At 42.4% G+C, this 24,593-nt stretch overlaps 2 protein-coding genes across 2 annotated transcripts; both read left to right on the forward strand.

Moving 5' to 3' along the window:
- Positions 1-38: 38 nt before the first annotated feature.
- LOC127752633 (uncharacterized) lies at positions 39-14,650 on the forward strand. Its single transcript, XM_052278041.1, has 2 exons — positions 39-820; positions 14,617-14,650. The coding sequence occupies exons 1-2, from the start codon at positions 39-41 to the stop codon at positions 14,648-14,650; spliced, it is 816 nt and encodes a 271-aa protein (XP_052134001.1).
- A 7,911-nt stretch (positions 14,651-22,561) lies between these two features.
- On the forward strand, positions 22,562-23,562 carry LOC127752634 (uncharacterized). The gene is made up of 4 exons (XM_052278042.1): positions 22,562-22,587; positions 22,861-23,031; positions 23,110-23,410; positions 23,503-23,562. Exons 1-4 carry the CDS (start codon positions 22,562-22,564, stop codon positions 23,560-23,562), a joined length of 558 nt encoding a protein of 185 aa, XP_052134002.1.
- The last annotated feature ends 1,031 nt before the right edge of the window (positions 23,563-24,593 follow it).

The following is a 24,593-nucleotide window of genomic DNA, read 5'->3' on the forward strand; positions in this document are numbered from 1 at the left end:
CCAATTTCAATCCAAATTTTCAAGATCACTTAGTCGCCATGGCCGACACCTCTCCACTCCACCGGATCATCGGCGCCGCCATGTGGGACGCCGAGCCCCTGCTCGGCCGCCTCGTAATCCTCGCCCACGCCGCCTTCCTCGACGCGGGTTTCGTGTCCACTGGCGCCGCCAACGACGACGGCGCCCAAAGCTCCGTCCGACTTCCGAGGCAGGTGGGCGCGACGGCCTCCGCGCTCTCGCTCCGGTACACCGCGCCGCAGCTGCTGCACCGGCACCGGCAAGACGCCGCCGCGGCGGCGGGGGCGACGGTTGCGCTGAGGGTGTGCGCGCACGGGCGGCGCCACGTCGTGTTCTACGTGTGCGTCAGGTTCGCCAACCCGTGGCTGGACACGTACTGGATCTGCCTCGACGCGCCCGCCGCCGCGGCGCTCCTCGCCGGCGGGCTGGACGACACGGCGCCCGCGCTGGCGAGGCGCGAGCGCGGCGCGCGCCTCGCCGCGCTCTGGAGCGCGCTCGCCGACAGGCTGTGCCGGCGCGTCCTCGTCGACCTGTGCGCCAAGAACGGCGTGCCGGTGGAGCCCGAGCACGAGCTCATGTCGCTCCCCGACGACGTCAAGGTCGCCATCCTCGCCAGGCTCGCCGCCGGCGAGGACCTCGCGAGGGTGGAGTGCACGTGCGTCGGGCTTAACCTCCTCGTCGCGGAGCACGACTCCACGCTCTGGAAGCCCATGTACACGAAGCTGCGTTCCCAGCTGCGGCGGCGGCTGCGGTTTCTCGGAGTCAGCTATGGCGAGCCGACGGCGGTGAGCTGGAAGGCTAGGTACGTGGCGGTGAGGCGGCGGCGTGTTCTGGCGGCGCATGACGTGTTCATGGGAGAAATACTACTGCCGGTGATGACAGAGTGGATGAGAGTTCCATGGATACGTAGGTATCCATTTGTGCCGCCTCCGCCGCCGGAGTCGCCGGAGGAGGAGGAGACGGTCGTACCTCGTCGGAGGAGGAGGCGGAGAGCAATGCCAAGGGACGCCGGCCATGGCCGTGCGGCGCCGGGACATAGCGGCGACAAGAAGCAGTGGCGTGGCGCCGGCGCGGTTCATTCGCCGTCTTCCCGGTTCCGATGGAAACACCGGTGACCGCCCGCCGGCGATGAACTTTGCTTAATTTCGCCGTTACAGATTTTACTTAGTTTATTTATTTTCTGTGGATGTTTTTCTTTGTTTGCTATGGACATTTTCTGAGTGTTTTTGAGATTATCATCTGAAACTAAAAATGGTTAGTACTAACCACAAATATGTACGAACAATCGAGAAGTAGATATGAGGTTAAATACTTAATAATTAATTAGAAATTTAATCGTGAAAAATTAGAGATCTAATAAACTGAACATGTCTTTAACCAACCAGAAGGCCCGTGAAAGAACATAGGAGTATTGTTTAAGCTAGTGCCGATAAGACTTCTCTAATTTATCAAATTTGTAGAAAGACATCGCAACATTCTAAAGCATACTATCAAAAATATATTCAATGTTTATATTTAATGAAACTAATTTAATTTAATGTTATACGAGTTGCTATATTTCTCCATAAACTTGCTTATATAAGTTTATCTTAGAAAAAATCAAAACGATTTATGAAGTATGTATTATAAGTAGATTAAAAATCAATGTTTAAAATAATAGACTATGATAAAACGATTTTAAAATTAATATTTTGGCTATGGCCGATAAGGTAGTGAGCTGTGAGCAGATGATCATGTTGGTCTTTTTCTTCTCTTTTTCGATTACTTCAACCAGATGTGTCTAACCATGCATCGAAAAGCTTACGACGATAAATTCAAGATGATGCAACTCGCAATCTGATTCGATCCATTACTATTTTTTTCGAAAAAAATATTTGACGAAACAACCTAAGCAATTTGTTCTTACATGGCATTCTCCAGATTGCTTTGACATTGTGGCTGTCATATTAAATCTCCATACCGGTGGAAACTTAGTGGTCACACGTCAATCGACTATATCTTCCTCTGTCTAGTTCGTGATGCCTATCTAATACTACCTATGTTTTTTAATTCTCCACCGTCCCAAAATATAAGTATTTTTAACTCTGACACAGTCATCGAGATGCTATTTTAACCAACAATATTTATAAAAGTAAGATGTTTTAAATAAAAAGAGTTACATACTACGATAGTTTGTTTAATGATAAATCTAGTAAACTTCAATTTTACATGATTAATTTTTTTATTTTTTCTGCTATTAATGGTCAACGTAATGACTTGTCATTATGCTAAAAATACTTATATTTTAAGACGGAGGGAGTATATGATGACATTGATTTTTTTAACAAACATTTATCACTCGTCTTATTCAAAATTTTTATGTAAATATAAAAATATTTAAGTCATGTTTAAAGAACATTTGATGATAAATCAAGTCATGATAAAATAAATAATAATTAAATATTTTGTTAATAAAATAAATGGTTAAACGTATTTTTAAAAATTAACGATGTCATATATTAAAAAGCTGAGGGAATACCTTTTTTTGGGAAATCGATCGATGGCGTGTTGTTCTAGAGTGCCGAGGTTTTTTTAGTTATTATTGTTGTTGGAGGTACACCACGAGGCCGTTCGGCTGGACCTGCCGAAACCAACAACTTAGGCGACAGGTTTGGACTGGAGGCAAGCGGCGAAGGTTGAAAAGGGAACCGTATGGGCGAAAGCCGTGGCTCGGAAATATGCGGGCTTCGTTGGGCAAGGACCTTGTCGGCGGGCCGCATGGGCGAAGGCGATAAGGCGAAGGCTTTGGCACATAGGCACGGGCTTCGCCAAGTACCGAACTCTGCCAAGACGAGGCCCAGCGGGCTGTTACGCTCTCAGGGGGTTTCGTCAAATACATAGGCCGAGCCCTTTTGGCCCAGTAGAGGCCCATGCATGCAAAGGACAATGTGTACCCCCGATAATGTCTCTATCATAAGGGTAGCCATGTAAATTCCCCTGTAAAACATAAACCCTAAAAGAGGAACTTGTAATAGAGCTATAAATAGCCCCCTAAAGCTATGTAATAGGGGCAACCAAAAAGTTTTTACTAAGCAATACAATTATCTTTATTTTCCAATCATTGTTGAGAGAATCACGCCTTTCAACGTGACACGGTTGTCTATTCGACAACAATTGTTAACTATGTGATCCAAGGTCATATATTATACTGACAATGACAGACTTAATTAAACATATATTACGTGTGGGATGGATTAGAGGAACCGACCATTGCTTTTATTTAATTAGTTAACCATCTTCGTTGGAGACAAGAGATTCACATTTCACCCTCACAATATGCTGTTGTCTTTTCCTTTTAGTAAACCACGCGATTGTTATATACTTAACTTCATCTAAAATGGAGGAATTTTAGAGTTCGAAATTTGTTGCTGGTTTTTGCCTATTTATAGGCGTATTAGGAGCATATGCGCAGAGATGTGAATGTTGTGTTCCGTGTGGTCTGTGCAGTGATGTGTGTGCGTGTGTACTTGTGTCTGCCATATAATGGAAAAAATAGAGGAATTTTAAAAGATTGAACTACATAATATAAAAAAAAATCCCGCATAATGTTTTTGAGCATTAATTGATCACAAATTAATTATCTCAGGTATTAGATTCATTGCAACAACTCAGGATAGCCCTCAGCACCTCACCGTCTCACCCTCGTCCCCAATGTTTGCCATCTTAAAAAAAAAATAAATAAAAGTGGACTAGAGGCAAACCGTGTCATGCATAAATAAATTCATCTCGAATTTGTTTTTTAAGAAAAGGCCAAAGACCCAGCTTTTATAGAAAGCCATCACCGCATGAGCTGGGAACACCGGCTTGCTATGTAAGTTCGGTACATATGACATCCACACACCGCAGGCCACATTCCAGCCAGTACAACCGAAAGAGTTACAAGACAGAAGCGAAACCGGACCAGCAACTCTAAGAACTCCAACAAAAGGACCTTACAGACTAAGAACATGAGGCCAGACCACGTAAGATCAAATCACAAGAACTAAACCAACCAGAGGGGGTGAATGGTTGGTATACCAAAAACCAAAAAACTTTTAGCGGAAATAAAAGTTACCCTCAAATTTGACGGATCACGGTCTGACCGAAGGTATTGCGCCAGTTTGACCGCCTGATGAACGTCGGTCTGACCGATGTAGATCGATCGGTCGAACCGCTGAAGTCGCCTGCCGCCGCCGGTCGGACCGTAGATCTGCCGCCGGTCTGACCGCCGCAATGCTGCTGGTCTGACCGCCGGTGTGTCGCCGGTTAGACCGTCGAAACCCGGTGAAACACAAATCGAAGAACTCTTAAAGTAGATGACAATTTTATTGATTCTCTTTGTGTTTACAAAGTGCACCAATAGCAGTCCTTACAAAAATTTCGACTAAACTCGAAACCCTAACTCAAAACTCAACTCAATTGCTCTCAAAAGCAATACCGGAAAGCCTCACGCTCCCCCTCTATTTATACCCGAGGTAGGCAGCCTAAAGCCACGAACCAAACTCATACTAGAAGTCCTAAACACCTTAGGAAACCCTCTAGTACAAGAAACAAACTTTATATAACCAATCATACCAAATTTGGACTCCTTCCAAATTCGACTCCGCATCCCATACGCACACAACACCTCCATCGTATGCCATATGGAATCTTCACAAACCACGTGCATCAACTCTAGCCTAAGTATCCCGCATGATCTCTGACCACCTCGGATGTCGTTTTATCCCTAAGCCGACTCCCGGTCCGTCATCGCAAATACTCTCCCGAGGCATCGAGTCACGTACACATCAAATAAACAAAAAAACCATATTCCGAGACCAAGCTATCTCCAACTTGACTCATTAGTAGCAAACAACAGTATTACATATGTATAGTATCCATCCAGAAGCCATAATCATGAAACAATCACGGATATCCAAACAAACAACCCGAAACCGAAACTGACACAACGTCGGTCGGTCAGACCGTGAGCTGCGCCGGTCTGACCGCGCATATACCTCCGGTCTGACCGGCATACCTTGCCCGGTCTGACCGGTCCCGACAAACAGTAGTCCCTGTCAATCACCTGTAAATTCCAATCATCTATAAAACCACTTCGCAAATAAATTCCAAATAACAAAACCAATAATCTCCGATGCCAATTGTTCATCACAGAATAATAATCAAAAACACCTTTAATTTTACAATCTCCCTCTTGATGAACACATTGGCAAACCCATCAAAATGTTTTGGTGATTGGAAAAATAAAAACAAAAGTGGTAAAAAGCACACTTCGTACAAATGTTACACATCGTGCTCAAAAATTCAAAAGAAAACTTCTCTCTCTTTTGAAAAGAAAGAAATTTCCCAATCGACAAGCTCTTCTCAAATCATTTGTTTCTCCAAAAATTTTCACATTACTTCTCCCCCTTTTGACAATGATTTCATCAAGCATAGAAATTATGTTCATTAATGTATAAGAGCTTATCATACATATAGCATATCATATCATGTGTTGCAATAAAAAGAAGATGAACCCATCTATAATATAGCAAACATGCATTAAAGTATAAACATGAACCAAAGATTTTACAATTAAGCTTGAATCAACAATCAAAATTCATGATTTCATACGATTTATAATGCAACATCTTTACAAGCACATAGGTTGAAGAATAAACACTAAACGCATATACCTAATGCATTTATCATTCTTTCTCAAATAACCTTTGGCACAAAACAACCAAGAGAATTTTTTTTAACTTTTTCTTTTCTTGAGCCTTTTTTCTCATATTTTTCTCTTTTATTCCGGGTACGTCCCTGTCGTCAAGACTATTTTCAGGGATTCGGCACCCATTATTTTGCTCACATCGAATACATCCTTGTCGTCAAGACTGTTTCCAAGGATTCAGTATTCTTTTTTTTATATTTTTATTCTTTTTTTCACAATGAGCAATTAAAGCTATTTGAGGAATAACAATTCAATAAAGCATATATGTAGAGCATTTATAAAACAAACCATATGCTCGCATCAACATTGCACATTTGCTTTATTCAAGTACAGAATTTAAGTGTCATGCATCATGTCCCTTAAAAACAAAATCTAAATCTCATGAAAAGACTAGAATACATATAAGCTATGCTAGAGACAAATAAACCTTCAAGGTATTGCTAGAATGCACAAGAAAATACCATATGTATAGAACAAAGCTCTCTTTTCTCAATTTTTCTCATTGTCATATTTTTGCTTGATAAAACCATGAGGTACAAACTCCCCCTCAAACCATGCCAAAAGGATGAATTATTCCCAATTCACCACGAAGAAAAGCAAAACGATTAGAATCCAAAGGTTTAGTGAAAATATCAGCAAGTTGCAACATTTTGTCCAAAAAATGCAATTCGACATCTCCCTTCTCAACATGATCCCTCAAAAAGTGAAAACAAATATCAATGTGCTTTGTGCGTGAGTGTTGAACAGGATTCTTAGCAATGTTAATAGCACTAGTATTATCACAAAAGAGAGGTACTTTCTCAAAAGTAAGACTATAATCTTTTAAAGTAGATAAAAGCCAAAGAATCTGTGAACAACAGCTAGCAGCAGCAACATATTCAGATTCAGCAGTTGATTGAGCAACACTAGATTGTTTCCTAGAAGACCATGCAATCAATGATGTACCAAGAAAATGACATGTTCCACTAGTACTTTTCCTATCAATTCTACAACCCCAAAATCAGTATCGGAATATCCACTTAAGCATACAGAAGATGAAGTAGAATACCAAATTCTAAACTCAAGGGTATGATTCAAATACCTCATTATTCGCTTGATCGCTTGACGATGTGAAGCACGAGGAGAAGCTTGAAAGCGTGCATACAAACACACAGCAAATTGTATGTCTGGCCTAGAAGCAGTTAGATACAACAAAGATCCAATCATACTTCTATACTCCTTTTGATCAACAGCATCACCATCTTCATCAGGATCCAACACAGCTGTAAAACCAATTGGTGTTGAAATTAGCTTGCAATTTTCCATCTTGAACCGTCTCAAAAGATCCTTCGTATACTTCATTTGATGCACAAAAGTACCTTGAGGTGTTTGCTTAATTTGCAATCCCAAAAAGTATGATAACTCACCCATCATACTTATCTCAAATTCCCTGCGCATAGTCTCAGCAAACTCCACAACCAAGGCGTGAGTTGAACAACCAAAAATGATATCATCCACATAAATCTGAACAAAAAGTTGATTATCACCATGCTTAAGAACAAAAAGCGTTTTGTCAACCTTTCGCAAGCAAAAAGTTCTTAAACCTATCATACCATGCCCTAGGAGCTTGTTTCAAACCATACAAAGCTTTAGACAATTTAAAAACATGGTTAGGAAACTCAGGATTTTCAAAACCTGGTGGTTGTTTGACATAAACTTCCTCCTGTATAAAATCATTAAGAAAATCACTTTTCACATCCATTTGATACAATTTAAAACCTTTTGAAATAGCAAAAGCCAACAAAAGTCTAATTGCCTCAACTCTAGCAACATGAGCAAAAGTTTCATCAAAATCCAAACCCTCCACCTGGGTAAAACCTTGAGCAACAAGTCTAGCTTTATTTCTCACAATCAAACCATCCTCATTTTGTTTATTTTTGAAAACCCACTTGGTTCCAAAAATATTATGTTTAGAAGGTGGTTCAACAAAAGTCCAAACTTTGTTTCTCTCAAAATTTTCAAGTTCTTCATGCATGGCATTAATCCACGATTAATCAGTTAATGCATGTGACACATCTTTGGGTTCAAAAGAAGCAACAAATGCAGAATTTGCACAAACATCATGAGTCGTTACCTTAGACCTTGTAGTCCGCTCACCTATATTACCAATGATTTGTTCCGGCAGATGTCGTCGTTGAATGTGCAAAGGAGCAGCGACTTCTGAAGTTGATCCACGTTCTGTATCAATACTGGTCGAAGTTATTGTCTCCAGAGGTCCATCTCGATTAGCATCAACAGTACCGGAACCCGACGAGCCTGGCCGGTCTAACCGCTCTTCCTGAGGTGGTCTGACCGGCGGCGTGCCGGTGGTCTGACCGGCCGAGCCGACCTTGTCGTTGTTGTCATCTTCGCTCTCGTCTTCAAAAATACGACCATCCTCCCCTTGAACCTGTGAGAATGTACCTGCAATATCGGGTCTAGTACCCGGACTAGCCTCATCAAAAGAAACTTCGCAAGTCTCAACGATTTTGTTAGTCTCCAAAATAAGTAGACGATAGCCACGACTATGTGCGGGGTAACCAAGAAACAATCCATCGGTAGAACGTGTCTCAAACTTATCCAAATTTCAAGATTTCAAGACAAAGCACTTGCAACTCAAAACACGCAAATGTGAAACTTTGGGTTGACGTCCAAATCGAAGTTCATAACAAGTTTTTCCAAGTTTTGATCTCAAGAAAACTCGATTTGAAATTTAACACGTAGTATTAATCGCCTCAGCCCAAAATTTTCTAGGAGTTTTATATTCATCCAACATCGTTCTAGCCATCTCAACCAAAACATGATATTTCCTTTCAACAACACCGTTTTGTTGCGGTACATGAGGAGAAGAAAATTCATGTTCAAGACCTTTTTCGTTGCAAAATTGTTCAAAAGAAGCATTTTTAAACTTACCACCATTATCACTTCGAATTCTTTTCAAAGAACCAGGAAATTCAAGATCCAATTGAAGAAACAAACCACGAAAGTGTTGAAAAGCTTCGTCCTTAGTTGCCATAAAGAAAAGCCAAGAATATCGAGAAAAATCGTCAACAATAACCAACACATACCACTTTCCTCCAACAGATTGCACTCTAGCTGGACCAACAGTGTCTATATGTAATAGCTGTCCTAGTGCATTCGTCATCACAAAAACAATAGGTGCATGTGAAGAAGCAACCCTCTTAGCATGACGACACGGTGTGCAAACCAAATCAAGATTTTTCTTAAGTTTAGGCAAACCACGAACAAGATCCAAACCACTTAATCTAGTGAGATGATCAAAACCAACATGTCCAAGTCTACGATGCCAAAACACCACATCTTTATCAAACTTAGCAACCAAACATGTTATCACAGGTGAAACAGGATTTTCAAAATTAGCTTTAAACACTCTTCCATAGCGAGAAATAATCAGCACAGAATCACCACAAGAATCAAAAACCTTACTTCCAGTTTTCTTAAAGTGAACCTCAAAATTTTCATAAAAAATTTGTGAAACTGAAAGCAAATTGTACTTTAAGTCCTCAACTAAAGCTTCATCTTCAATTCAAATTTTTCATTTACCTTAACCAAACCTGTAGCGAGAATGGCACTTGTAGCAGCATCACCAAAGATAATCGATTCAGTCTTGGATGCCTTTTTGAGGGAGGAGAACCAATTTTTATCACCGGTCATGTGCCGCGAATAACCGAAATCCACGATCCACACGTTCTCCTTCCTTGCCACCAAAGCCTACACACAAGAAGTCGAAGCCTCAGTACTGGGGTTAGATGATAATAAAAATTTAGGAATCCAGTACTGAGACACACGACCAGAAGATCCAATAGGCATATATCTACGTGTAAAAATAGTTTGAGAATTTTCAGAAAAATTCCTCTGAGGCCGGTCTGACCGAGGTGTTACTGCCGGTCTGACCGGGGGCCAGTCTGATCGCCGCTGCACCGCCGGTCTGACCGGTGTTCGGTCTGACCGAGGCACTGCAGCCGGTCTGACCGGTCGCCGGTCCGACCGCGGGACCCACTGCGGTCTAACCGGTTTCCTCGAGGAAAAATCAGATTTTTGCCACTTTGATTTTGCAAAAGCAATCTCTCTCTCCTTTTTCTGTTTATGAGTTAATCTGAAACAAAAACCAACAATATGTCCATCTTTATCATAAAAAGAACAAGTATATTTTTCACGATGATTAGACACATTGGTAGAATTAGAAGACTTAGCAACACAACCAACAACAGGAGATTTGTGCACTCAATTGTTCCACAAAGTTGAATATATAAACGTACGAACAAGGCAGATGAAGAGGAAGATATAGGGCCCATTTGGTAGCCAGCTTCTGAGAATATGGAAAAGCTGGGTTTCCCAGCTTCTGGCTTCTAGTTCATTTTTTGGATTCTACAACTATAGCTTCTCAGAATTTGGACCAAAAGCTGGACTGTTTGGAGAAGCTTCTGATTCTGAAAGAAGCTGCAGCAGATAGATGCTCCCCCAGTCGATTGACGTGTGATCACCAATTCACCATGTTACCACCATTACATATTGAGATTTAATTAATATGGAAACTGTAAGGTCAAAGCAAGTTGGAGAACGCCAGCTGGTAAGAGCAAAATTGTTTATGCGCGCCCTTTCGTCTAATAATTCAGGAAAAACAGTATGGAATCAGATTGCGTGTTGCATCATCTTCAATTTTTCGTTATAAGATTTTCCATGCATGTGGTTAGAAATATCTGGCTGAAGTTATATAAAAAGAAAATCTAAAGTGTAAAAAAAGAAAATCTAATTAGCATAGTTTAATTACTAGAGTCTGTCACCATCCTACTGAATTATATTATAAACGATTACTCATACTGTCAACGTCTGCCCATTAACTTATCAACCATAGGCAAAATATAAATTTTAAAATTTAACTTTAGAGTTTATTTTAAAGTTGTTTTATCGTAGTCCATTTTCAAGCATTGACTTTTAAACCGCTAATAACACATATATAAAAGTTTGTGGGAATTGTATTCAAGGTAAAAAAATTTGGTAGGTGTGTGCATTTTAATGCAAGAACTTGAAAACTGAGCAAATTGGTACACCTACTTGGTTAGATAGTGTGCTTTTGGTCAAAGTGAATGCCACTGGATGTTTTTTCCAGGTTAGCAAGAAACGTTATTTTTGTTACATGTTTCTGCTGCATCCTTGGAACAATAGATAGACTGTATGCCCATTTCAGCAAATATATATCAAATCAGAAGCACTACAAGTCTAGATTTAGAATTGATACAGGACACCGTGATTTATTGATCAATTTATGAACCAATTCACTGTAAAAAGGCAAATAGGTGTCGCCACTATATGTGCCGGCACAGCTAAAAACGACACCTATAATGCCTTTCCTGCCCATGCACCCACCCCCACGCGCCAAATATTCAAAACTGGCACTTTATGTCGAAATAGGTGCCGGTTTTTAAATAAAACCGACACCTAAAACCTGTGTCAGAGAAAGCTGCCGGTTTTAAACCCACCGGCACCTTTTAATCTTCCCCCTCCCACACTAGCTGTTGGTGGGCCCCACACGTAGGTCCCAGTTTTAAGACTAGGGGTTGGTTCTCGTCATAAAGCCGACACCTTTGTTCCAATAGTGCTTTTCATGCCCGATGGTAGGCCCTACAAAAAGGTGCCCTTTTTCTATATGACAAGACAAAGGTGCCGGTTTTTGGTCTAGAACCGGCACCTTTGTTCCAATAGTGCTTTTCATGCCTGGTGGTGGGCCCAACAAAAAGGTGCCGGTTTTTTGTACGACAAGACAAAGGTGTCGGTTTTTGTCTAGAACCGGCACCTTTGTTCCAATAGTGCTTTTCATGCCCGATGGTGGGCCCTACATATATGTGCCGGTTTTTTTGTATGACAAGACAAAGGTGCCGGTTTTTGGTCTAGAACTGACACCTATGTTCCAAAGTGCTTGTAGTAGCCATTGGTGAGCCCTACACATAGGTGCCGGTTGGGAAGACAAAGGTGTTGGTTTTGGGTCTAGAACCGGCACCTTTGTTCTGACAATAGTACATATATATATAATCCATCCCTTGCCACTCGAACTGATTGAGCAAGAAGAGAGTGGCGCCTCTCGTTCTTGCCCCGAGTAGCTAGAGGAGGGGAGGAGGTTTTACTCCATTTTTTTTGTGGTGTTTGGTTAAAGGTTGAAGCCTAAATGTAAAAATCAATTATTTCTCGCTCCATTTAACTCTTGGTTGTTGATTTGAATTGCCGTGTGCTACATGCATGCATGTAAAATACGCTATGGGTGTTGTTTTTACGGATAATTCTTTTTATCTTTTTTTGTGTCTATTGTTGCACGAAATGCTAAATTTGCGTTAATGTTTTCTTCCATCCTTCGTCATGGCCGTTAGTCAAATTAATGCTAGTCAAACTATGTTAAGGCCATGGAAATGTCCATTGATAGCTTGATTTATCTCAAATTTATGTTAGGGGTGCCCATCGATCCACTAGAGGAGATGGAAATGGTTTTGCTCGATTTTTCTTGGGTTTTGGTTGAAGATTGAAGCCTACAAAGTAAATATTCATTATTTCTCACCCAGATTCACACCTGCTCGTTGAATTGAATTGCCGTGTGGTAATACATGTAAAATGCACTAGTCATTTGTATGGATCCATCAGTCATTCGTAGATATGTTCTTAGATGTCATGCTAAATTTTAATTAATGTTTTATTCCATCTACGCCATCATTGTTAATGTTTCACATTAGCCAAATATTTTTTTTTGCATTGACGAAAAATAGAATTTTTTTTTATCTTTTCATTAGCCATGAATATCTAATTAAGGTGACGTGGGCGTGTGCAAAAATCTCAATTTTATCGTAGGGTAAAATGGGCATTACTCTTTGTTTTTATTCTAATGTGCTTGTACATTATGAAATCCTCATTGTTTTTTTCCTTCACGGTTTGTAATAAACGATAATTATTGCAGGTACCCATTGGATATAATGGATCTAGAATGGATAACTATAGCGGATCGTGACTCTGTGGAGTATTTCAGGGGAGTAACGGCTCTCGTTGATGCACTGGAATATATTTGGTGTCCATGCCATGAATGCAAGAAAGACAGACAACTTCTGGCTCACGGGTCAATTCACATCTCCTTACAAGGGGTTTTAGGGACAACTTCCTCGGCGAGGAGGTGCAAGGTGAGGAAAGTGCCGGCAACTGTCACGGGCATGATGCGGATGTTGGCTGCGAGGAGGATAACCAAACATGTGTCGATCATGGTGAACCTAATCTAGATCAGATGCTACACGACGGGGAGAGATTTGACACTGATGATAGGGAATATCGCAAGTTCACAACCATGGTGAAGGACTCCAAAACTCCAGTTTACAATGGATGTAAGGTGGAGCACAATAAGCTTCAAGTGGTCCTATTGCTGCTTCACCTAATGGAGAGCAACGGATGGTCCGATAAGAGCTTCATTGAGTTGCTAGAGCTCCTGAAAGAAATTCTCCTATGGACAACATCTAGCCAGAATCGACATACAAGCCAAAAAAGTTATATGTCCCCTTTGGTCTTGACATACAGAAAATTCATGCTTGTCTAATTGATTGCATTCTTTACCGGTATGCAAGGCTTCTAGCTATAAGTGGGGAGACGGGGATGATGAGGGTGGAAATAAGAAAAGAGTGCCGGTGAAGGTCGTTCGGTATTTTCCAATCATCTCCTGTTTGGAACATATGTATGCAAACAAAAAGCATGCCAAGCTGATGCGTTGGCACCACAAAGAGTGTAAAAGAGATGGAATGATACGACATCCAGCTGATGGGTCTCAGTGAAGAAAGATAGACAAGAAGTACCAAAAAGAGTTTTCTCACGACATCAGAAATGTGAGGATTGCACTAAGCACTGATGGCATAAACCCATCTTGTAACATGAGCAGTCGTTATAGCACATGGCCAGTGGTTGTTATTATCTACAACCTCCCTTCTGGGCTCTGTTTGAAGCATAAGTACATCATGATGCTACTTCTGATTCAAGGGCCTAAACAACCTGGCAACGATATCGATGTGTACTTCAAGCCGCTGGTAGAGGATCTTCATACACTATGGACGGAAGGCGTGCAGATGTGGGATATGTACAAACAAGAACACTTCACATGTCGGGCTATTTTGTTAGGGACAATAATAGACTACCCAGCACTTGGAAACACGTCGGGCCAAATGGTGAAGGGCATGAAAGCATGTGTATGGTGCATGGCCCAAACAGGAGGCAAGTGACTGAATCATAGTCGGAAAACCGTGTACATGCGTCATGGGAGGTTCCTCAGGCGGGATCACCCGCATCACCAAAATAAAAAAGCTTTTGATGGGACGGTGGAAATAGATGGACGTCCAATTTTTAGAACCGGAAGTGAGATCTTGGCGGAGGTGAAGATCCACATCGAGCGGTGAGACCCCTCTATTCAAAAAGAAGTCTGTCTTTTGGGACTTGCCGTATTGCAAAGACCTAGATATTCGTCATGCGATCAATGTGATGCACGTGGAGAAGAACGTGTGTGAAGGCGTGCTCGGGGTATTGTTGAACACACCTGGCAAGATGAAGGACACTTTGCAAGCATGGAAAGATCTTGGAATACATGGACATCAGGAAAGAGCTGCATCCTCAAGACAAAGGAAATGGCTGCTACTACCTACCTCCGGCATGCTACACTCTTAGTGCTGCAGAAAAAACGAGTATGTGGGAATGCCTGCGGGGTGTAAAAGTCCCATCCGGTTACTGTGCGAACATTAAGAGACTTGTTAGCATGAAAGATAAGAGGTTGGTTGGAATGTTCTTAAGCTTCACATGACTGCCATGTTCTTATGTCGCAGCTGCTACCGGTCACAATCAGAGCTATCCTTCTAGAAAAGGTCTGAGACCCAATCATCAAGTTATGCCAGTTTTTCAAAGCGATAAACCAAAAGGTTATCGATCCGGCTTCATTGGGCATGCTTCAGGAGGACACGATTCTCAATCTTTGTTGGCTAGAGATGTTGTTCCCTCTCTCTTTCTTCGATATCATGGTGCATCTGATTGTTCATCTTGTGGAACAAGTAAAGATCCTAGGTACAGCGTATCTAGGATAGCATGTGGGCTTTCGAGAGGTTTATGGGTATCATAAAGAAATATGTCAGGAACAGATCGAGACCCGAAGGCAGCATCGTCGAGGGTTATGCAACAGAGGAGGTGGTCGAATTCTGTATAGATTACATGGATCTACAACCTATTGGTGTTCCTGTGCCCCGTCACGAGGGCAAGATGCTTGGAAAGGGAATATTAGGTCATAGGAGAATTGTCGCCCCCAATCGACAAACCATAAGACATGCCCATTTTGCAGTGTTACGACAATCAACTTTCGTGGCTCCGTACATGGACATGCACTTGGATGTACTTCGTAGAGACAATCCCAGGAAAGGAGCAGCATGGCTCGCGAAGATGTTGCATAAACTTCAATTTGGGAAATGGTTGATGGAGTACCTAACAACTGCAGACATCGATGGTGCCCTTTTTTCTTTATCTAGGTGGCCATCCAACACAATCCACACGTACCAGGGCTATGATATGAATGGGTATACCTTTTATACCAAGTCCTAGGACAACAAGAGTATAAATCAAAACAGTGGTGTGCGCATCGACGCCTACGATGATGGTGGCAACAAGCAGACTTAATACGGTTTCATAGAGTCAATCTGGGAGTTAGATTACGGAGCCCTCAAAGTCCCTCTATTCCAATGCAAGTGGGTCAAAATTCCAAGGGGGTTGAAGATTGACAAGCATGGAACGATCATCGTTGACCTCAATGATGTTGGCTACGAAGATGAACCATTCGTGCTCGCAAAATCCGTTAAGCAGATATTCTATGTCAAGGACCCATCACTCATGAAGCCACATCATGTTGTACTCGAAGGCAAGCAAAGTATTGTCGGAATGGAGATATCATCGACGAAGATGACTACGATCAACCCGATGAGCCACCGACACCCACAACTGATGTTGAGACTGAAAACGAGGCAAGCGCTAAAGAGAATGACCAAGGCTTGTATGTATGATCTGATCGTGCGGAAGGGATAGTAGTTAGGGTGTGAATTAATTTCTAACTTCATTGTATGGATTTGTATGGCAACTTCATTGTACGGATTTGTATGGCAACTGTTTGATTTAAATCAACAAAATTTGGAAATATATTATGTGCACTCTAATATTTAATTTCTATTTTGGCCCTTTATACTCTTTTTTGGAACATATTAAGTAATAGGCCTATTTTCTAGTAAAACATAAATTTATGAAAGAAATTGTAATTTATAATTAATACATATAAAGTTACATTTATATAACATGCTTATCTCTACTATTATAAAAATTAGAACCTATTATAGTCAAAGGTTCCGGATTTAGTGTTAGAACCAGCACCTATCTCCTTTACTTAAATACCCTCACTTATCCCTTCACTCTCTCACCCTTATCCATTCACTCTCTCCTTCTCACCCTCGGCGGTGGCAGTGGCGGGGGCTGTGGCGGCGAACCTCACCCTCGGCGGCGCGGCGCCCTCCAGGTATGGCGGCGAGGAGGCAGTGGGTGTGGTGCGGCGGCGAGTGGCGGCGGCAGTACAGTGGCGAGGAGGGCTCGATGGAGCGCGGCGGTGCGGCGGCTCGACGCGGCGATGAGGAGGGCTGAACGGCGTGCGGCAGCGAGGAGGAGGTGAGCGGCGGCGGCGGCATTTCCATCCCAATGGTACCTGCATCCTCCTCCTCCTTCTCTTCTTCTTCTTCCTCGTCGTTGTCTTGCCGCAACCACGCCTCCACGCCCTCCTCCTGCTGCTACTGCTACTCCTGTTGTCGTCGTTGTCTTGTCATTTCTTGCGGTTGTTGGGGGAGGGGATGCGAGGGAAGGGAGGGGGCGGACGCTGGAGAAGGAGAGGAGGGAGGCGACGAGGAGGAAGAGGAGGGTTCTTGCGGTGGAGATGACCGGCGAGAGGAGGCCAGCAGCGGTGGGTGCCCTGGAAAAGGATATATAAGGGAGAGCGGACGGTGTGGTGGTATGAGAAGGAAGGATATGGAGAGATTGCAGCGGGGGAGGCGGCTGACGGCGAGGAGTGGCTAGGAGGAGGAGGTGGCGCTGGCGGTGGTGGTAGATGAAGCAGAGAGAGAAAAGGAGGGGAACTTGAAGTACTCGGAGGTGTGGCGCTGCAAGTTCGGCGATAAGCTCTTCATGCTGTGACCGCCGCTAGCCAGTGTCTCGCCGCCGGTGACCCACGTAGGATAGCGCGGCGGCGGAGGCGGCGACGGCGCCAGCCATGGCATGCATGCATGTCGATCAGTAGCATAGTTTTGACTTTTGAAAGGGGTATAGTAGTGTAAAAGAGGGGGAGAAAGTAATTAATTAAGTTAATGGTTATTTTGTGATGATTATAACTATTTAATTAATCAACTAGGTCGATCTTAATCTTAAGATGGTGTACTGAGTTGATGATGCTGGTAATGTCTGTAAATGTGGAATTTAAGATCTGGATTTTACCGTGTATGTTCTTCTTTTGATTTATCTGCTTTCCCTTTTTCGACTAGTTCTTTTGCTTAGGTAAATTTTCATTTTGCATTCTTCAGTTGTAGCGGTTGACTAATGGCTGAGATGCGACTTTGTTTCATTTTCATCAGATTTTACATGGTTTCTTAATAAAAAAATTGCTTGACGAAACTCAGCTCTACTCGAAAGAAATATGCAAAATTTTCACATGATTTATGGTCGGATCGAGTATTCAAGTTCAGCTTATTTGTATAATGTTCTTGCAGCGGCAGCGGTGAAGAGGGGCAGCGGTGTGCGGCGGCAAGGCGGAGGTGGAGGCAGCAACGACGGCCCAATGCCGAGGTACACCCCTCCTCCCCCCATCCATCCTCTTCTTCTTCTTCCCTCCTCCACTTAGGAAAATTTGCTCATGTGTGTGATGGATTTGTCCCTTACTGTCATGGGTGATGAATGTGTGAATGTGTGTGATGGATTTGTGAAATATGTTTTGTTAATGGAGTAGTATAGATTTAAGCTTCACATAAATATATTTGTAAAATGCCATTGTATCATTGATAATAATGCTCTATTGGTAATCACAGTAAAGTATCCACATTGTGCTTGTCATCATAATTCGTCACTAGCATGCTAGGATATATAGAAAAATGGCAAGTCTAGCATGGTAAACCAAGTGGCATCTGTGGACGGCTATTAAGTACAAAATTCTCGCTGTCAATACCTGCATAAAACCATAAAAGTAAAACATCCAACATAGTGGTAGGATTTATTTCTAACAATTTCCACGAGTGTTAGTGTATATTTGTATGCAGGATGCAACCCACCAAAGTTGAGATGAAATGTACATGAAGGATGAGAATATAACTTCCATATCCAAGCCATAGAGTTTTGAGCCCACAAACCCAATAAGATACATTTATCTTGAGCCAAACTTCAGTAGAACATATAGTGGGACCCACATGTCAGAACACCAGAGAAGGAGCTGGGCTGGATGGGCCAGCCAGGGTTCGGCTGAACCAGCAGCTAGCCCAACCAGCACAATATTTTACCAACTGATAGTTATCCTCATCCAATGACGGTTAGGAGCGTTAATACTGGTGGAAACCGTCATCAAGAGGACACATGGCAAAAGGAGAAGTTAAGAAGATGCTCTTAGGATTCTATGTTGAATATTTCACAGTATCTCCACTCTCTCAAGTCACCTCCACACTATAAATACCCTTGTCCTCTCCCTCATTCACACACACTTGAAGCATGAGCTGAATTACAAGAGGCTCTATTGTACTTTATTGTATATTAGAATAGGGAGAGAGTAATGTAGAAGAAGTTGTCGATGCAAATTAATTCTCTTCTTACCTTTTTTATCTTGTTAATTACTCTGCATTAATTGAATATCATTATATGTAATTAAAATTTACTCTGTGAGAATTATCTCTTGGTTAGTTCCTAATTAGCGTGCGGGATCATCGTTCACTATAGTCTATTATAATATAGATTACTTTAGTGAGTTATAAACACTACAGTAGCTATTAATTGCTTAGATGCGGTGTCTAAGTAGTTGATTTATGGTGTTTGCTCCGTATCCCACAGTAGGTGTAAGGTGGGTGTAGAGGTGGGTGTAAGTCCTCCCTGTCCGGGTACGTAATAGAGCGATATCTGGGAGCAGCAAGCTGGCCAGTGCCCGAAGTATCGCGTTAGGATTAAATTAAGCTTTCCGTAGACATTGTTTCTCACCGGTGAATCCTCTCTATCCTTTGCCTATCATTAGCTTCATGTCCTTGGACGAACCTGGTAAAGAGCTGACACACACGTTCCCTGTGGAAATCGATACCTGAGAATACTCCCGGCTGAAGTGCTACATCAGTATTTTCCGTGCGCTTGCGGATTTTATTTGTAAAGTTAAGAAATACCAACAGCATCCAAGATAAATGGTAAATGCAACTGTTAGCACTATTCTGATCCTAATTTCTTATATACTTTAATCGAAATTAAAATTTCTGAACACCCATAACTTGCTGCACTGGACCTAGGCTTCAAGATCACCTCTACAGGGTATTTATGTTGCTCATTAAGTAACTAATTTTATATTTTTTAGTGTCTAATAACACCGAGCCAGCTGTTTGGATTACCCAGTTGTATAAACCATGATTACCCATACATGTGAACATTTTACAACTATAGAATATGGAAGTTGTATAAGGATGTAATTATGTGTGTGAATGTATGGAAGTTGTATAAGGATGTAATTATGTGTGTGAATGTATGATGGATTTGTACATGTGTGTGATGGATTTGTCCCTTACTGTCATGGGTGATGGATTTAGACATGCCACAATGTGTTGGAGAATCTGCAGTATGGCACACTAAGACACATTGGCACATATATTTCACACTAAGACCAAATATGTGCTTGTTGCACTTGTTACTCCATTTCCATTGTATAAGGACATTTCAGTCATGTTACTGTATATTTTGTGCTGCTACTGCTGCTGCCGCTAAAATATATTTTGTGTTGCTGCTGCTGCTGATATATTTGGTACTTTCCTGTATCAGTTTATTTCCACAATTCATCATTGGGTTGAAATGTACTTTTCTACATTCCTGCTGCTGCTGATATATTTATGCATTGCCCATGTGAATATAACTTGTTGCTCGATGATGAAATTCATATGGTGGGAGATTATGTGGAAGTATTTCATTTATTTGTATGATTTGTGAATTGTGCTGGGTTAGGGTATAAAACCGGCACCTATCTCCTACTACTTAATTACTCGGCCTGCCACCTACCCGCTGGCCACTTCACCCTCTCTCTCTTATCCACACACTCTCCCTCACCCTCTTTTGGTCACTATTTTTGAATTGCCCTTTATTCTCGTGTCTGTTTATACTGCCACACATAATCGATGACGACCTAGTACACCATGGCATGGAGGCCATTTAGTTGGCAACCTGCCATCTGAGAGCAAATATGTTCCTGTTTTGTGCTTGTAACAGTTCTCAGAGCACAAAATATCTTACACCTTTAGACCATGTTATTTTTCAACATTAGTAATGTTATTATGCTTGATGATGACTAGACGGAACACAAAGAATTTGCCAGCTCCAGATCTGAGGGTGAACATCATGTCAGCCCTAGCACGTTCTTAAACTTAAATCAAGAGCATTCCGAAGGCGGAGAGGTAATTTCGACGTATATTTCACGCAATAGTGCATTAGCAAATTCCGACTCTAATGGACCATTCGAACTAATCAAATTTGCAATTTCCAAGGAGGTTGACACTTCCACTGGTAGTTCAGGCCAGAATTCAACTGTCTCATCTAGCCTACGGGTCCTAGCTTGATGCCGGATGGTCACTACGTTGTGACAGTGCTCATGAAACTGGGTGGCCACACGTACCATCGATGGTGATGACCCCCTATGGTAGGGCGTGTGGATGTATCGTTTCCCATCAAGTACAGACATTGGAATGAAATGATGTAACACAACTCGACTGGATGGTACCTGAAGGAAGAATGCTGGCGAAAGTTGAAGCTGTCATTCACCTTTCCAGAAGGCCAAGAAGAGCTAGCAAAGAAGGGAGCCCTATCAAAGATGGGCACATTATTTAGAGAGTGGAGGACAGACTTGAACGTGGACTTCGTCCAATGCAACCGAACCCCGGATTTTGAGAAACCCATGTATCAAAAGTTGGCAGATTATTGGGATGAGTTTGTGAGCTAGAAAACATCTGAGGAGGCAAGAGAAGTGAGCGCCCTAAACAAGGACAACTTCATGTTGAACACGTATCCACACCGACTTGGCCCGAGCGGATATGCTAAGAATATCCCCAAATGGGAAGAGAAGGTGGAACAACTACGTCAAGCAGGTATAGTTCTCGAGACAGATGCATGGGGGACCCGGACAAAGCACTACATGTACGCCAGGAAGGCTCAACTATCGGATCAGGAGAGTTGGTTGCTCTGGGACCTCATCAGCAAGAGCTAAAAGAAAAGATCACTGAGGCCATTTCCCTGGCAAGACAGGGTAAATTTGTGCCAGTAAGAGAGAAAGATGAGATCACAGTGGCACTGGGGACGAAAGAGCACCCTGGACGCACGAGAGGCGTTGGTTCCGTTCCATGGAAGGAAGGGTTCCCGGATGATACACACATGTATTGGGCCCATTCAAGAAGACCCACGAGAGAAGAGGAGGCCGGACATATGAGATTAGAGGTGGCCTATCAGGTAAAGGCACAACATGTAGTGTTGTTTCCCGATGGGGTACTAGGACGACAGGGGCAAGTTGGTGACCAACTGGTTAGCCCGGGTGGGAAACGGAGCAGTTGCTCATCCGCGGATAATCCCCCTCCAGAACAGCACACCACGCGTTACGTTGTTTTTTTAGGGGAACACGCGTTACGTTGTGGACGACATAACAACACATACTCCGTGCGTGCTCCATGTCTCTCTTCAGAGCAACATTACTCAGGAGATTGCACGCAGTGTGACACGTCCAATATGTGTAGGGCAAACAATACACGGTGTTCCATTGCCTGCAGACCACTCAAGGGTTGAAGTGGAAGACGTGCCAAGCCAATACAGATGTTATGTGCTACAATTTCCTCTGGAGGAAGGGGTTGACACTCTGAGCGCTGCTCTTCACAACCTGATCGTATAGCCCAAACGCTACATCGTTATCACAAACGATGGGGCAGGGGATCCAGGCGCCGATGATTCCAGCCTTTCAAACGGACGAGGTCATTCTTCGCCTCGACAGAGGTCCCCTAGTCTACCTCCTCATCAGAAGACCTCAAATCAACCACAACCTTCGCAGAAGTCTCCGAGTACAGGCCCAATTAGGAAAAAGACCCCAACACCAAGTGCGTCGCAAATGTCTGGTTCATCAAGCATGGAGCGACTCCCACATTCCAAGTCGAAATTAGTGCCAAATCCGACAACTTCGCTACCGAAAAAGGTGAGCGGTAGCATCACTTTGCTTCTTGGCCCCAAGAAGCCTGAGGAACGAAAGATTCCAATTCCTAAGAAAGTGATCAAGCATTTCATCAAATGCGCATAGCCAAGGCTACCTCCAAAACCTATATCGGACTTCCGTAGAACACTTGAGAAAAGTGAAATGCAGTCTCGATCTAGGGAGTTGTTCCTTGACAAGAAAGCGTCTGATGAGGCTGCTTTCTGTAAGTCAGCCGATTTGAAAAGCCTGGACGATATTGGTAACCTTGACAAGGCCGAGGTGGTACTCAGTTCCAACATGGATGACCCATGGTGCTCGACTCAGAAATTGAATGGTTAGGAACTCAAGTGCATTGGCTGCATCAATGGTATTTGGAGGAGGCCGCAAAGGGTCATGAAATGATCGGTGCCTACTACACCGACATTGATTTTCACCATGACCCCAATATATGTTATGTATAATTTAAGGAGCTCTTCAAGTTGTACCATAAAAAGGAACTCGATATCAGCCTCCTCCAAATGTGGTTGTGAGTCCTTTGATATCTTCTCCTTAATCTGGCACCTTGGACGTACTCTAAGTAGTTTTCAACTATTTTCTCCTTTTGCAGGCGCTGCTCTTATCAATGTAGAAGTCTTGACCGTAAGATTGCATTTCTAGATCCAGCGGTTGTGAACTTCAACAATCAGTTGTCCAAAGAAAAAGAAATTGACGACTATCTCTTCAATGCCCTCGTTAAGCAAAATGGTTGTGACCATATTCTCCTGCCTTACCTATCTCAGTAAGTCACTATCATCGATTTCTAGTTCCATTTGCTCTCCACGCGTATCATATTATTGATACATTGTCCTATGTGCAGCCATCATTGGATCCTCCTCGTAATCAATATCGACGACAGTAAGATTTGTGTATATGATAGCTTGAGGAAAGGGACAGACAATTACCAAACTATTATGAATGCACTAAATAGGGCATATGTGAAGTACCGTAGGTCCAAAAGAACGTATGGGAGATGTGCGATCGATGCAACATCATTCCGGATCTTTGAAAATCAATATATTTATAGACAACCAGCGCTTACCAACCTCTGCGGGATGTACGTCATGTGGTACATGCTATATTTTGTAGAGTCTGGGCACCTTCTTCCCCGTAATGCTGAGGTATGACATGTTTCAGGGACTTACGTAATAAATTAGACAACTCTATTGAAGTACGAAAGTAAATTTCTATGCCTTCCACCCTTGTGTTGCAGAAGTTGGGTCTTGAAACAAGCGAAATGCTGCCACACGTCTTCACAGCTCTCACCGACTAGTTTTGCGGGCCTGTCCATACTCATGTCATAGATCCAAATGGCACTTACAATGTCAACAAGCTCCCACAACAAAGTGCAATCCTCTGCTCCTACCCCTCAGGACCAAAAAGTGAAGAAATCAACTACTAAGAAGAGAAAAACCAGGTAGGTAGATTTGTGTGAAAAATTGTAGTTACTTAGTGCTTATGCATGAATTATGGATGTGACACGTCCTAGTACAATGAATCTGGACAGACCGTGTGTCCAGATTCATTGTACTAGGATTTGTCACATCCACCCAAAATCTCTTATGTTATGGGACAGAGGGAGTATGTACAAATGTTTTGGATTTGGACTTACAATATATATGTAAATGTTTAGAGCATCTGAGATGTTGTAGAGCTCTAGCGATTTAGTCAAGTTTCCTGGGATGTGTAACACATCTAGTCGCCACCTTCGTGTGGTTTGATGGGCACATCTCAGGCTGAAGTTGACTGGCACGCTGAGTCCCAACAATATCTCATTTGCTCTTTACTCGAGGATATGAATGTGAATTATATGCAAATGTCTAGAATTTACACTTATAATTTTCTGGACTTACGAATTTTAGACTTGTGAATTTCTGACCTAAGAATATATGTGCAAATGTTCATAATTTAGACTTAGGAATTTTTGGACTTAAAAATTTTAAACTAGGCATATTTTGAGTTAGGATATATATGCAAATGTTTAAGATTTAAAGATAGGAACTTTTGGACCTACGAATTTTTAGACTTGGCAAATTTTGACTTAGGCTTGTAGGTTTTTATTTGTTGTGATGAATGTGAAAGTGAATGAATGTGCTGTATGGATCTGGGGCTGTAGGGATGGATTTGGGTTTGTATGGAATTGGGGTTGTATGGATGAATTTACTGCAATATTTTTATTACTCAACAAATAGGTGCCGGATTTTAGGTTTGAACTGACAAAAACCGACACCTATTAAGACCATATAGGTGCCGGTTAAGACCTATTAGCGGCACTATTACCTAATATGTGCTGGTTCTAAAACC

The sequence above is a fragment of the Oryza glaberrima genome, chromosome 10, assembly GCF_000147395.1.
Source record: "Oryza glaberrima chromosome 10, OglaRS2, whole genome shotgun sequence".
Lineage (NCBI taxonomy): Eukaryota > Viridiplantae > Streptophyta > Magnoliopsida > Poales > Poaceae > Oryza > Oryza glaberrima.